The 12,683-nt window shown below is 51.3% G+C and overlaps 1 protein-coding gene across 5 annotated transcripts in view; it reads left to right on the top strand.

Moving 5' to 3' along the window:
• The window catches only part of ASAP1 (ArfGAP with SH3 domain, ankyrin repeat and PH domain 1), a 351,377-nt gene that overhangs the window by 322,615 nt on the left and 16,079 nt on the right, over window positions 1–12,683 (top strand). For 3 of the 5 annotated variants that reach the window (XM_030875813.2, XM_030875812.2, XM_060287022.2), the window contains one exon: window positions 5,765–5,935. The exons of the other annotated variants lie outside the window; for them this stretch is intronic. In XM_030875813.2, coding sequence (XP_030731673.2) covers window positions 5,765–5,935 — 171 coding nt within the window. The remainder of the gene's footprint in view (window positions 1–5,764; window positions 5,936–12,683) is intronic. 5 annotated transcript variants of the gene reach the window in all.

Genomic DNA, 12,683 nt, shown 5'->3' with positions numbered 1-12,683 from the left:
GTAAGCATTTTATACACCATTTCTCTGACTCATTTGAGGTCTGTAGCAACAGTTAGGGCAGAGAGGGGGTGGCCAGGGAGGAGACTGCCCCGGGGTCTGAAGGTAAGCAAGTGCCCTGCTCCAGGAGTTGGGCTTGCCTAGGAGATGTTTCCCTGTGAGTGGCTTTATTCTTATGCTGATGACTGTAGAGTTCCCTGGGATTTTTTTTATCTCACAGGAAGGCAGCCATTTGAGTGGCTCGACTTTAAAGCTTCCCAGGGACCATTGTCCTTCATTTGTGTTGAATTTTCTGGATTTTTCTGGGTTTTTTTGTGTGTGTGAGTGGGTTTTTGTTTGCTTGTTTGTTCTGCCTATTTTTGTCCGTCTCTCTCAATCCTTATTAAAGCACTGCACACGTGTATCACCTTGCATTGGCCTCCTTGCTGGCCAAGAGCACGTCTGTGACTCCTGCCCTCAGCAGTGCCAGGCTTGCCAGCCCAGTCGCCCGACCACCGGGGTGCGGAAAGGGGAGCAAAGGTCGCCCGACCGCCGGGGTGCGGAAAGGGGAGCAGAGGAAATGCTGTTGTGCGTCTTGCACGTAAGAACGTATGAGCAGGGCTTCCCTGGGGGCACAGTGGTTGGTAATCCACCTGCCAGTGCAGGGGACACGGGGTCGAGCCCTGGTCCGGGAAGATCCCACATGCCGCGGAGCGACTAAGCCTGTGCGCCACAACTACTGAGCCTGTGCTCTAGAGCCCGTGAGCCACAACTACTGAGCCCATGTGCCACAACTACTGAGCCTGTGCTCTAGAGCCCACGAGCCACAACTACTGAGCCCACGTGCCACAACTACTGAAGCCCGCGCGCCTAGAGCCTGTGCTCTGCAACAAGAGAAGCCACCACAATGAGAAGCCCACTCACCGCAACTAGAGAAAGCCTGCATGCAGCAACGAAGACCCAACACAGCCAAAAATATTTTTTTTTTTTTTTTTTTTGCGGTACGCGGGCCTCTCACTGCTGTGGCCTCTCCCGTTGCGGAGCACAGGCTCCGGACGCGCAGGCTCAGCGGCCATGGCTCACGGGCCCAGCCGCTCCGCGGCACATGGGATCTTCCCGGACCGGGGCACGAACCCGTGTCCCCTGCATCGGCAGGCGGACTCTCGACCACTGCGCCACCAGGGAAGACCTAAATAAATTTTTAAAAGCAAAATAAATCCTTTTAAAAAGAAAAAAGAGTATATGAGTGTTAAAGAACCAACCCTGAGCCTTGAGTTCGGCACTTTTCTCTTAATGATCAGTGTCTTGGAAGGAGACTGAAGGACATGTGAATGGCTCCTGCGTGTTCTGTGTGCAGCGCTGCGTCTGTCACAGTGTCACTGCCATGTTGGAATCCTGCCAGACCTGCTGCCAACCTACCGTGCTTTCTCCACACGCCCCTCTCCTCTGCACCGTGCCTCTGTTTCCCCACCTGAGCATGGAGATGATGATAGCGCCTTCCTACTACACACAGTTCTTCTCTAAGTAAATACTCTTGCATCTTTATCTACATTTTTTTAATATATAAATCTATTTTTATTTTTTATTTATTTTTGGCCACGTTGGGTCTTCGTTGCTGTGCGCAGGCTTTCTCTAGTTGTGGCGAGGGGGGCTACTTTTATTTGTGATGCACGGGCTTCTCCTTGCGGTGGCTTTTCTTGTTGCAGAGCATGGGCTCTAGGTGCACAGGCTCAGTAGTTGTGGCGCATGAGCTCAGTAGTTGTGGCACATGGGCTTAGTTGCTCCACGGCATGTGAAATCTTCCCGGACCAGGGCTCGGACCTCTGTCCCCTGAATTGGCAGGTGGATTCGTAACCACTGCACCACCAGGGAAGTCCCTATCTACTTTTTAAATGATAGAAACTTTCCATTCTTTTTAAGTTCTGTACTGTGAAAACCATTAGAAAATGGTAAGTTTGTCATTTGTATTGTCCAGAGTTGTCTATATAACTCTGTCATTAACTTCGAGGCTTCTGAGATGCACGGCAGCGTCACGCGTGTGGGCTTCCCGAGCTCTGGCCGCATGGTGGCCACACGTCTGAGCTGCAGGCCTCAGTGAGGGACCTCCCTGAGCCGGTGACGGTGAGGTGCTCGAGGCAGCACAGCTCACATGGGGTCACTAGCGTTGAAGCCCTGGCAGAACGTCTAACTGAGTGACCAAGAGGCTGCTGGAAATACAGGAGAACCCCAGGCACGTGAACCCCCAGTAAGAGCTGCGTTGGTACACCCTGCCTCCTTGTAGAAGACCTTCTAATAATTTAACCTGGGAGCTATATATGGCAGCTTCGGAAATCTAGACCATGTTTTTAAGAAAAAGTGTTAGAGGATAATTTGACATAATAGCCAGTATTAGCGGCAAATGTGGCTTAGGGTGTTTTCTCCTTATTCCCACAGGCCCTGGCAGAGTGGAGGGAAGAAAACTGGCTGCCCGAGTCCCCTCCCCACCTGTTAATCTTGCCTCCCACCCCTTTCGAGTTTGTTTGATGCTGTGTTTACTGTTTTTTTGTTTGTTCTGTTTTAGCTTTCTTTACCCCTCCAGAAGTGCTGCTTTCCTGACCAAGCCAATGTTCAGGTTTAGTTGGCAGGAAACATCCTTTTAGTGCTTAAAGACCAGTTACTTATTTTGGAAGTCTTTTGAGCTCTTTACAGTAAAGTTATAAAATTTTGTCTGTTTTTCTGGGGTCTGATATAGTGTTTTTCACCCTTTTTTAACTCATGCCCTACCAGCCAAGAAGATTTCATGGCATCTTCCCTTCTGTAACTTCTGTTACAGAACAATAGGTGGGTCTGTGTGTTGTTTGCCATGAAAGTCCATTACAGTATTGAATATTTATTTTCGAACTTCACACTATCTCTCCCCAGGTCCCCTCTCTCCCTGGTTTCTGATCTGTCACCCTAAGTGAGACGTTCTGTCTTCCTTAAGGATCACTAGCCTTACAACAAGAGAAGTAGAAGTTTTTTCATCCAGTAATTCGATACTGTATTTACGAAATGCAGCTTTCTCTACCCCAGGCCAGAGAACAGCCTGACCCTGGTAGAACCTGCAGCATGGTGGACAGAGAGGCAATGAACAAGTCAGCAAAGACAGATAATTAGAGACTGTAGTAGCTGATGTCTGAAAGTAAGACAAGGCTGTGATGACGTCAGGAAGGGAACACTAACCCCTACATTTTTTAAATGATGATTCAGGAAGCTTGATTTTGCTTGGTTTGTGGTTACAGGACAACTCTGGTCTGATCACTCCTAAAACCACGTACACAGACAGCTTTGCCCAGAGATATAGCTCCATTGGCCATCTGTGTTTCCAGGCGGGATTTGAAACGGATTGATTATGGCCTTCCAGATGCATTGCATCAGGAAGTCCCTAGATGGCGATACAGACGAAACTGCTGGGGAATCTCACCATTGTCTATTATGTATTCTCCATTTATTTCCAAGAGGAAAGTTCCACTTCCTAGTACCGAGCGTTGTTGTTGCCATTTTCCTCGTGTGGCGGGCCCAGAAAATGCTGGCCTGGCTTTCGGGACGGGGCGAGCCCTCGCCACCCCCAGAGACCTGCATCACGGTTCAGCTCCGCCCCTCGTGGCAACAGCCCCGCTTTCCTAGCTGCCAAATGGGGCCAGTAATACCAGACCCACATGCCTCACAGGGTTGTTATGAAAATCAAGGCAAATAGCATGTACGAACACATTTTGAAAACTAGGAAGCACTGCACAAACACAAGGCTAAAATAACAATGCCTTTACTGTTACAAAAATGAAACAGTTTCTGAAACTTCAGTGACTGGTGCCGTAATTAGGCGTTGATTGGGGATATCGGTAAGGCTTCTATCACGTATCTCATCAGTAGGACTGAGAATAAATACTGCCGCTAGGGCCATTTAATTCTAAAGCACATGACCATTTTACTGAGATGAACAGTATTTACTTCCAAGACGAGACTGTCTTTGAGAAATGGGGGTTTAAATCTGTGTTTGTACTGAGCAGTAATTGATCACAGGAAATAGCAAAGCTTGTTTTCCCAAGGAAGGAGGCCAGCAGTAATTACGCTTCTCTTTTAATATGCAGAATGTAGAAAGCTCTTTTGGAGCCTTTCTGGATCACCAGGTACCTGCTATCCTGCGATAAACATTTGGTGTGGCAGTGTTCCTAGCTTTTTTTGTTTCTTTCCTTTTTTTCTCTTTTAATGTTTGTGGACACTGTTGTCCAGTTAAACCATAGCTGGTAATGATCATAAAGAGAGATTTGTCAAAGTGCCCAGCATATAGTGCTCGGCACACACCAGCCACTTCAGTGTCTCTTGGAATAAACAAAATTAACAGCATATATACTACTCCCATAGCGCTCATTGAAAACAAACTCCTTTTTTTTCTTAAAGCGTTAGTTCAAAAAGTCAACTTTTGCAGTAGTGGTGTGTGTGTGTGTGTGATATTAATATCATTATTGCTATCCTATCATTACCTCTGGAGAAAGTAGAATCTTTTTAAAAACCTTTAGAAATCAGGGCTTCCCTGGTGGCGCAGTGGTTACAAATCCGCCTGCCAATGCAGGAGACACGGGTTTGAGCCCTGGTCCGGGAAGATCCCACATGCCGCAGAGCAACTAAGCCCGTGCGCCACAACTACTGAGCCTGCTCTCTAGAGCCCGCGAGCCACTACTACTGAGCCCGCGTGCCACAGCTACTGAAGCCCGCGCACCTAGAGCCCGTGCTCCGCAGCAAGAGAAGCCACTGCAGTGAGAAGCCCGCGCAGCGCAACGAAGAGTAGCCCCCGCTCGCTGCAACTAGAGAAAGCCCGCGCACAGCAACAAAGACCCAACACAGGCAAAAATTTAAAAAAAAAATTTTTTTTAAACCTATAGAAATCAGTGAAGCTTATGTAACTTGTTCAAGCTTCCAATATAATAGGTGGTTTATGATTTCTAGAACAGTTCAGAATTGGAGGAAAAAAGGGTTTTTGGATTTCCCTTCTTTCCAAGTAACCCTTTCCTTTAGAACCTTCATTATTTATAAAAGTCATTTAAAAAAAAACTTCAGGCAACGTTTGCTGACTGAAAAAAAAATTGCAGTGGAGAGAGAAACCCTATTCTATGAATCCAGTGTTCATGTTTCCACATGAGGCCCTTTGGAGGTTTAGTCGGTTTTGTTTTTTGGTTTTTTTTGCGATACACGGGCCTCTCACTGTTGTGGCCTCTCCCGTTGCAGAGCACAGGCTCCGGACGCGCAGGCTCAGCGACCATGGCTCACGGGCCCAGCTGCTCCGCGGCATGTGGGATCTTCCCGGACCGGGGCACAAACCCGCGTCCCCTGCATCGGCAGGCGGACTCTCAACCACTGTGCCACCAGGGAAGCCCTTAGTCAGTATTTTGCTCTTTCTCCATTGACTTTGCTGGCAGTGCTGTGTGCCTTCTTCCTCTGTAGGTTTTGCCGTGGTTCCAGTGAGTTACTGGTTTAAAATGTGTGTGTTTTATTTCTCCCGTTGTACCCAAAGGATGATCTAAACCCAGTAGTGTTCCATGTTGGCTGACGTTTTGTTCCTTAAAAGCACACACTCTCCTTTTTAATTTTTTTACCAGCAATTTTTAAAAGCCCTCTTTTGGGGATTACCGGGTCGATGGACTTGGCCGTCCCCAGCCTCGTGCTTCGGTCTCTGTGTGTCACACTCCATCTGATGCGTGGGAGTGACTGCACACAGGCTCTTCCCTCTGCGAGACCGCGATTAACCTTCCTGCACCATTCGATTCCTTTCCAGGTCCAACTGGCCCACCTTCAGCACTCCCTCTAAGCACCCAGACCTCTAGTGGCAGCTCCACTCTGTCCAAGAAGAGGCCTCCTCCCCCACCGCCCGGACACAAGAGAACCCTATCCGACCCTCCCAGCCCACTACCTCACGGGCCCCCAAACAAAGGCGCAGTTCCTTGGGGTAAGTTGTCCTCCAGTCAGGGCCCTCACTGCCTGAGCCAGGCAGCGCACGGGGCTCGGGGGGCAGTGGGCGCTCAGCACACCCAGCAGATGGACCAGACCGCACCCACGCTGGGTGAGGGCCTGGATACATATGATTGCACAGCCTCTTATGGCCAAAGAAACATGGGGGAAAATACCACCACCACTTAAAAAGTGTGCTAGTGATAAGCTGCTGAGCACTTCTTGTGCACCAGACACCCACCAGGGCCCAGGTGGTCAGGCTGGTCCCTCCCAACTCCTGTCCCCCGCTCAGCCTCGCCGGCCTGCTTTCACCTCTGGCTCCACCGGGCTCTTTCCTTCCTGGGGCCGCCCCCTCCCTGCAGCTCTGTCATGGGCTTGAAAGCCTCGCTCCCTCCCGTCCTCCTTCGCCTGCATGTCTGTCTCCTGGGCCATCCTCTCTGAGGGAGCCCCCTCCCCAGTGTTTCCCTCAGGACCCCAGATCGCCGCTGACAGGTGGTTTATTTGTGTTCGGTTTTTCGGTCTCTGGAACCTAGCTCCGTGAGAGCAGGGCCCTTGTCTGTCTTGTTCCTTTCTGTGTTCACACAGCCTAGGGTCGAGCCCAGGATGCAGTAGGTACCTCATAATCGATTGAGAATAAACAGACCTGCGCAGATCAGTTAGTAGTTTACCATCTCAGTGACACTGGTGGCTGATAACAAATTTCTATCCACAAGGAACACGGTTTCCGTCTTTATCTCCCTTTGTAGCTCACCAGCCTGCCACCAGGTTCGCTCAAGAGCCCGGTGTCTCCCGGCGCCCACGGGGTCCTGGCCCTGCTGGTTTGCATGGCTCACCTCCCCTTGCCAGTGAATCGTGTCATGGCTGTTTTGTTTGTTTGTAACTGATAGGGAGCTCAGCTGAATGCTTTTAAAGGCCTCGTCAGAAAGCCCCTAATAGGTGTTCTGGATTTTGGGAGCTTCTGGGAAAAGCCATGCTGCCCATTTGCAGACGGGCACGCCTGTGTGTCATGTGACCCAGATGCCACAGTGCGTGTGGACTGTCTGTGCTTAGCCGTTCACTCCACGGGCCTGGTGCCTGGGGTTTGGGCTTCTCCACCCTTGTGCTCGAGGAGCTCGTGGTCCAGGAGGGACACGAGTGCCGTGCGTTCTTCACCAAATACTGCGGAAATGCTGAAGCAGGGTGTCCAGCTGCGTCGGCAGGCTTCGCGGGGAGGGCACATTTGCAGCGGGTGTTGACAAATCTGTTCCCGGTGAGACCGGCTGCGGGGAGGGTGCGCCCAGGCGCACGTCAGCACCATGCAGGTCCCTGACACTGCCCGAGGCCCCACCCCAGGGCCTTCAGGAGTCCCCAGGATTCTTCCAAAAGGATTCTTCCAAGAGGATTCTTCCAAGAGGAAGAATTATTTGCCCCAAATAACGCTCCACCGAAGGTCACCAGTTTCCTGCAGGTGTTCGTACCACGAATCACCGACTGACCTTTTCGAATTTCACTAGATTCTGATCCTGTTGTTTACTCGGGTTTTATTTCTGCGTAAAGTTCATTGTGCCTCACAGACTCCATCAGTCTGCAGTTAAATTCACTAAATTTCTGTTTCTCGCCTTAAGAATCATCCCTTTCTTAGACTAAGCAGCAGGACTAGAAAAAAAGCGGGTGTTCATTTGCTTTGGTTTGGCTTTGGGTGGGTTTCATTGTGGACAAGGGGCATTTTTCACCAAGAAACAAGGTTACCCCTTGATGAGCGTGAGTTGGTGCCCCGGACGGTGAGCGGGAGCCTTCAAGCTTTGGAAGCTGTGGGCCCTGAGCAGTTGGCTGCCACCTACCCCCAGCCTCAAGGGACAAAAATCAAAATCTCTCCACGCAGAAGTGACCACTGTACACGTCACAGACAACCTCAGGTGGTAATTCTGTGGCCGTCAGGGCCGTTCTTTCTGAGTCGGTGTGTGAGCACGTAGGGGAGATGTTCTTAAAGGCGTCTGCAGACGGGGGACGGTAACAAGCCTCTCACCAGGCAGGTTAAAGTGGCTCAGATCCGGGTCTTCATGCTTTGTGTTGTATGATCACCGCGGGTTTTATCCCTACCTGTCTCCCACTGACGTTGTGATCCAGACGCCGAAACGGGGGTCAGACTTAATTGATAAGGCACACGGGGTACCAGATTCCTAGGCCGCATTTATGGTACCTGCGGCTTCCCTCTAGACACCCATCATTCCAGTGCTCCCCTAAACCTGCCGTCTCCCCACAGCCCCTGAGGTGAGGGCCTTTGGGCTGTCTGAGATCTGGACCGGGGCGTGGGGGGCAGACATGCAGAGGTGGAGTAGCACAGCCCTGAGCTCGCCCTGGCCTCACCTGCCCACCCCCTGCCCTAGGACGTGCCTGCCGTGTTGAGCTGGTAGGCTCCCAACTCCATCCTCTCCCCTGAGAGCAGAGCCTTTGCTCATAGTGTGCCCTCAGGCTCGAGCAGTCTGTCCACTTGTGTTCACGCTTAGTCATCCTTCCAGATCTACTGTCCAGGGACCTGCTTCAGAGACCCTCCCTGGCCCGGCCAGCACCCCCATGCCCACTCTCTGCTCCTTCTGGCATAGGGATTATCACACAGTGGTTCTGGTTGCCTTTCTGTCTTTCCCAGTGCAGTATGAACTCCTTACAAGGGCACGAGCTGTCTCTGTCTCAGTGGAGCTCCGGTGTGGATCTGTGTCCTACTGCCTGGATTCTAATCCACCTCCACCACCTGGTAGCCCTGTGGCTTTCAGCAGTTACCTTTGAATTCGTTCCATACCTCAGTTTCTCCGGCTGTAAACTGGGGCTAGTTAATAGCACTCATTGAATTCTTAAGGCCAGTTCCACAGAGTAGGAAATGCAAGGGGCTTGATTTTAAGGACACTGAGATTCACAAAGGGTTCAGTTCCATGCCCAAGTTCTCACAGCTGGTGAGTGGGAAGCCCGTGTGGCTGGGAGAGCCCATGGCCCTCGCGCTCTCCTTGCTCTGCTGAGCTCTGCACTGACGGCTCAGTGATCCCCTTGGCTGTTCCCCTGTCTCGGCAGTTGTTTCTTTGCCTGTGAATGGAGACGGGGGAAGGTAGCCCGGCAGGTAGGCACCCCCCGCCTGGCTGTGCCACCTCGTCTCTGCAGCACGGAGCCCTGGTGTGTGGGGAGGCCACCCCGGGCTTTCTCCCTGCCAGGACCACAGCATCCACGGTGCCCAGGATGGCCCAGGCATCACATACTGCAGCCCCGCTATGGTGATGGGTTCGGCCATCTGTCTAGGGAGACGGCAGAGGCAGGCTTTTTCGATCAGAAAACAACTAGGCCGGCGGCAGAAGCAACTAGGTGCGGGGACTGTTGATTTTTGAAGTGGCATGTCGTTAAACCTCACCTTTGGAGATAAAATAAGTTGTTTATAACCTGCTTTCTAACAGACCAACACATTTTAACACAATTCAAATTAAATTAATAAGGAAATGAGGACAAAGGGAGAATAAAGGGAGCAAAGTAAGATGAAGTCCAGGGGTGTTATGTCGTCACAAAATGCATAACACAAGGTCACATACAGCAGCTGGAAATAGACCACGGGTTTGACACTGAGGTTCTTAGAGGTGAGAGCAAAGAAAACAATGCAGCCAGTTATCTAGTTCATGGTGGCCATAAGATTAAGCCTTTTCTCACACTTGAGATTCTTGTAATGACGACGTGAGATCAGCTTTCCCTGGGACCTCCGTCCTTTGTCAGGTATTCAGAGAAGTGTTTACGGGGCGCATCCTGGGAAACCATATAGTGCACCGAGCAAACTTCCCAGAAGCCTGAGTTCTGATCCGTGTTCCACCAATACCTGGCTAAGAGACCTCTGAGAATCACTTGCATTCCTTATCTTTGGCCACTGGGACTTAAGTTCTATACGCTTCTCTTTTTTTTAATGGAGAGTAGATGATGGACGAAAAACTATACCACAAGATGATTCCCTTCTCATATTTCAAGGCCAGAACTTCCAGGTAAAATGGGTCAGTATTTGAAATGTTTGATCCAAGTCCCCCACGTCTACTTATTAGAAGTAGTATTGGCTTGTAAAAGAGCCTTGGGGTAGAAGCTTCCTGATTCTTTCTTCTTCTTGGATTTCCCAATATATTCTCAAGTCACCTCCCCCCACCACTCCGACCCCATTTTACGTGCAGTTCTAGAAAAGACAATGGCCGCCACCACATATAGATGATTCACCGTGTACCAGCTGCTGTGCACTTGCTCATACGTTACCGTGTTAAGCCATCACAACTGTCCTGTGAGGTAGGGGCTGTCGTGGTCCCTGGTTTACTGATGCGGAAATTGAATCACAGAGGTCAGGTGACTTGTCGGATAACTTCAAGGCCTGGATTTGAACCTATTTCTGACTCCGAGGTTCGTATAATTACCCACTCTTCCAGAAGACTCCTAGAGCCTGTGTGCCAGGCACTGCTGGGCAGTGCCCTCCTCTCGTTCCACACTCCTGGCCCACAGCTTCTGAACTACAGTAAGTGACCCGTAGTCTTGGCCACAGCTTTTTTTTTTTTTGCGGTACGCGGACCTCTCACCACTGTGGCCTCTCCCATTGCGGAGCACAGGCTCCGGACGCGCAGGCTCAGCGGCCATGGCTCACGGGCCCAGCTGCTCCGCGGCATGTGGGATCCCCCCAGACCCGGGGCACGAACCCACGTCCCCTGCATCGGCAGGCGGACTCTCAACCACTGCGCCACCAGGGAAGCCCTTGGCCACAGCTTTTTAAACTGTCTGCCCACCGTCCGTCTCCAGCCCTCTCCTCACACAGCTGTGTGTGTACCACAGTCATTTCCCAGGTTGCACGGAGAGAGGAAAAAAGGACTGAGCTGTTGCCATGCTTCTGCGCCTCCTTCTAGTGCTATCCTATTTTTAGAACTTTTTCAAAGCCACGCTTCTCTGCCCAGGCACAGCAGGGTTCCTGTCCGCCAGACCACAGGTGCCTCCCCACCCAGGTGCGCAAGAAACCAGGCTGTGGGGGGAGGAGTGGAGGAGTCCGCTCTGTGGGCCTTGTCTTCATTCAGCAGCGCCCAGTGACTGCTCTGTGCGGACATTGGGCTCCAGTGGGGCTGCAGGGACGGACAAGGTAGAGCCCCTGTCTGTGAAATGCTCACTCGTTGAGGAAATAAGTCACCTGCATTTTTGTTACATCTCATCAGAGAGCTCAGAACAGTGATCTCCGTTTGTGTCATGCCCATGAACTACACTCCGTGGTTTCTCTCTCTTGATGCTCGTGCCCATCTAGGGAAGCAGGTACTGTTATTCCTATTTTAAAGATGAGGGGGCTTCCCTGGTGGCACAGTGGCTGAGAGTCCGCCTGCCGATGCAGGGGACGCGGGTTCGTGCCCCGGTCCGGGAAGATCCCACGTGCCGCGGAGTGGCTGGGCCCGTGAGCCATGGCCGCTGAGCCTGTGCGTCCGGAGCCTGTGCTCCTCAACGGGAGAGGCCACAACAGTGAGAGGCCCGCGTACCGCAAAAAAAAAAAAAAAGAAGAGGGAACTGAGGCTCAGTAGAAAAAGCAGTGTCATCAGAACTCACACCCACTGGTCGGTGGTACAGCTGGAATTCAAAACCAGGCTTGTCTGGCTCCCAAATCTGCCCCTGATCATCGTCTGTCGTGAATGGTTGTAGACTCACCGGGGGTGTGGAGAGACCGAGTCTGGCTTGGGAAGAACTCTCAGAAATTGACTTTGGAGAGACCCTTTGAAGGTTACAAAGGAATTTACCCCACGTGGGAGGGGATAGGTGTTGCAGGGAGAAGGAACAGAGGGGGCAAATTTACAGAGGCATAAAAACACACAGTGTCTTTGGAGCGTGGCCAGAGGGGAGGGTTAAGTGAGGACACTGGACACATGAGCTGTGGCTGTCGGACCACAGCCCCTGACGTGATGGCTTGTCTGTGTGACAGAGTGGGCGGCCCCAGGCAGAGCCGGGGGCTCTTACAGCCTTTATGGTCTCATATTCAGTCTCACGCCTAATAGGGTGAAGAATCACTGGTTTGGCGTGTTTTCTACCTGGAACAGAAATTAGCAGGTGCAACAGCTCGTTCCCATACCATGCTGAAAAGAAATGCCTGCGTTAAAGGAAGTCTCAGCTCGAAGGATGTCATGAGAGGCTGCCAAAGAAGTCCTTCGTTGTCGAGTTACAGACTCGTGGAAATATACGGATGGTTAGGAGGGGTGTCTTATTAAAATAAAACTGTATTTGAAAGTCTTTGGCCCTGGTAGCACCCGTTGAGCTTGTTTCTTCTTGTATGTATGTCCTGAAGTTGAAGTCCTGTCCGGGTTCGCCCACCTTAGCACTCTGCCAGCTGCACCCTGTCCTGTAGGTTAGTGGGACTGGGATTGGAGGGGCGAGTGTGGTGGTTGAACGCAGGCCCTGGAGGGGCACTGCCTGGCTTTATGTCCCAGCCCTGGCCCTTACCAGCTGCTTGACCTTGACCTTTGCTTTACTTCTTTGTTTCTTCTTACACAATGTAAGTGCCTTCCATTTTATATCTCACAGGTGTAACGACTAGGGGGTACCTAGCAGAGTACCTCACTCAGAGTAAGTGCTCAATACACAGTAGTTGCTATTACCAATATTGCTATTGGCGCGTCACGATGGGTAATGAGAAGCGCGTGCATCTGTGTACAGGACCACTAGGTACATCGTACGACCATGTGACCTGTGGCCGTTGGGTCACTTAACCCTGTCTCCTCATCTTTAAAATGAGGATGGGGCCA

Source organism: Globicephala melas, chromosome 17 (genome assembly GCF_963455315.2).
Source record: "Globicephala melas chromosome 17, mGloMel1.2, whole genome shotgun sequence".
Classification (NCBI taxonomy): Eukaryota; Metazoa; Chordata; class Mammalia; order Artiodactyla; family Delphinidae; genus Globicephala; species Globicephala melas.
Note: the sequence above shows the minus strand (reverse complement) of the source record. Positions and strands in the feature narration are given on the sequence as shown.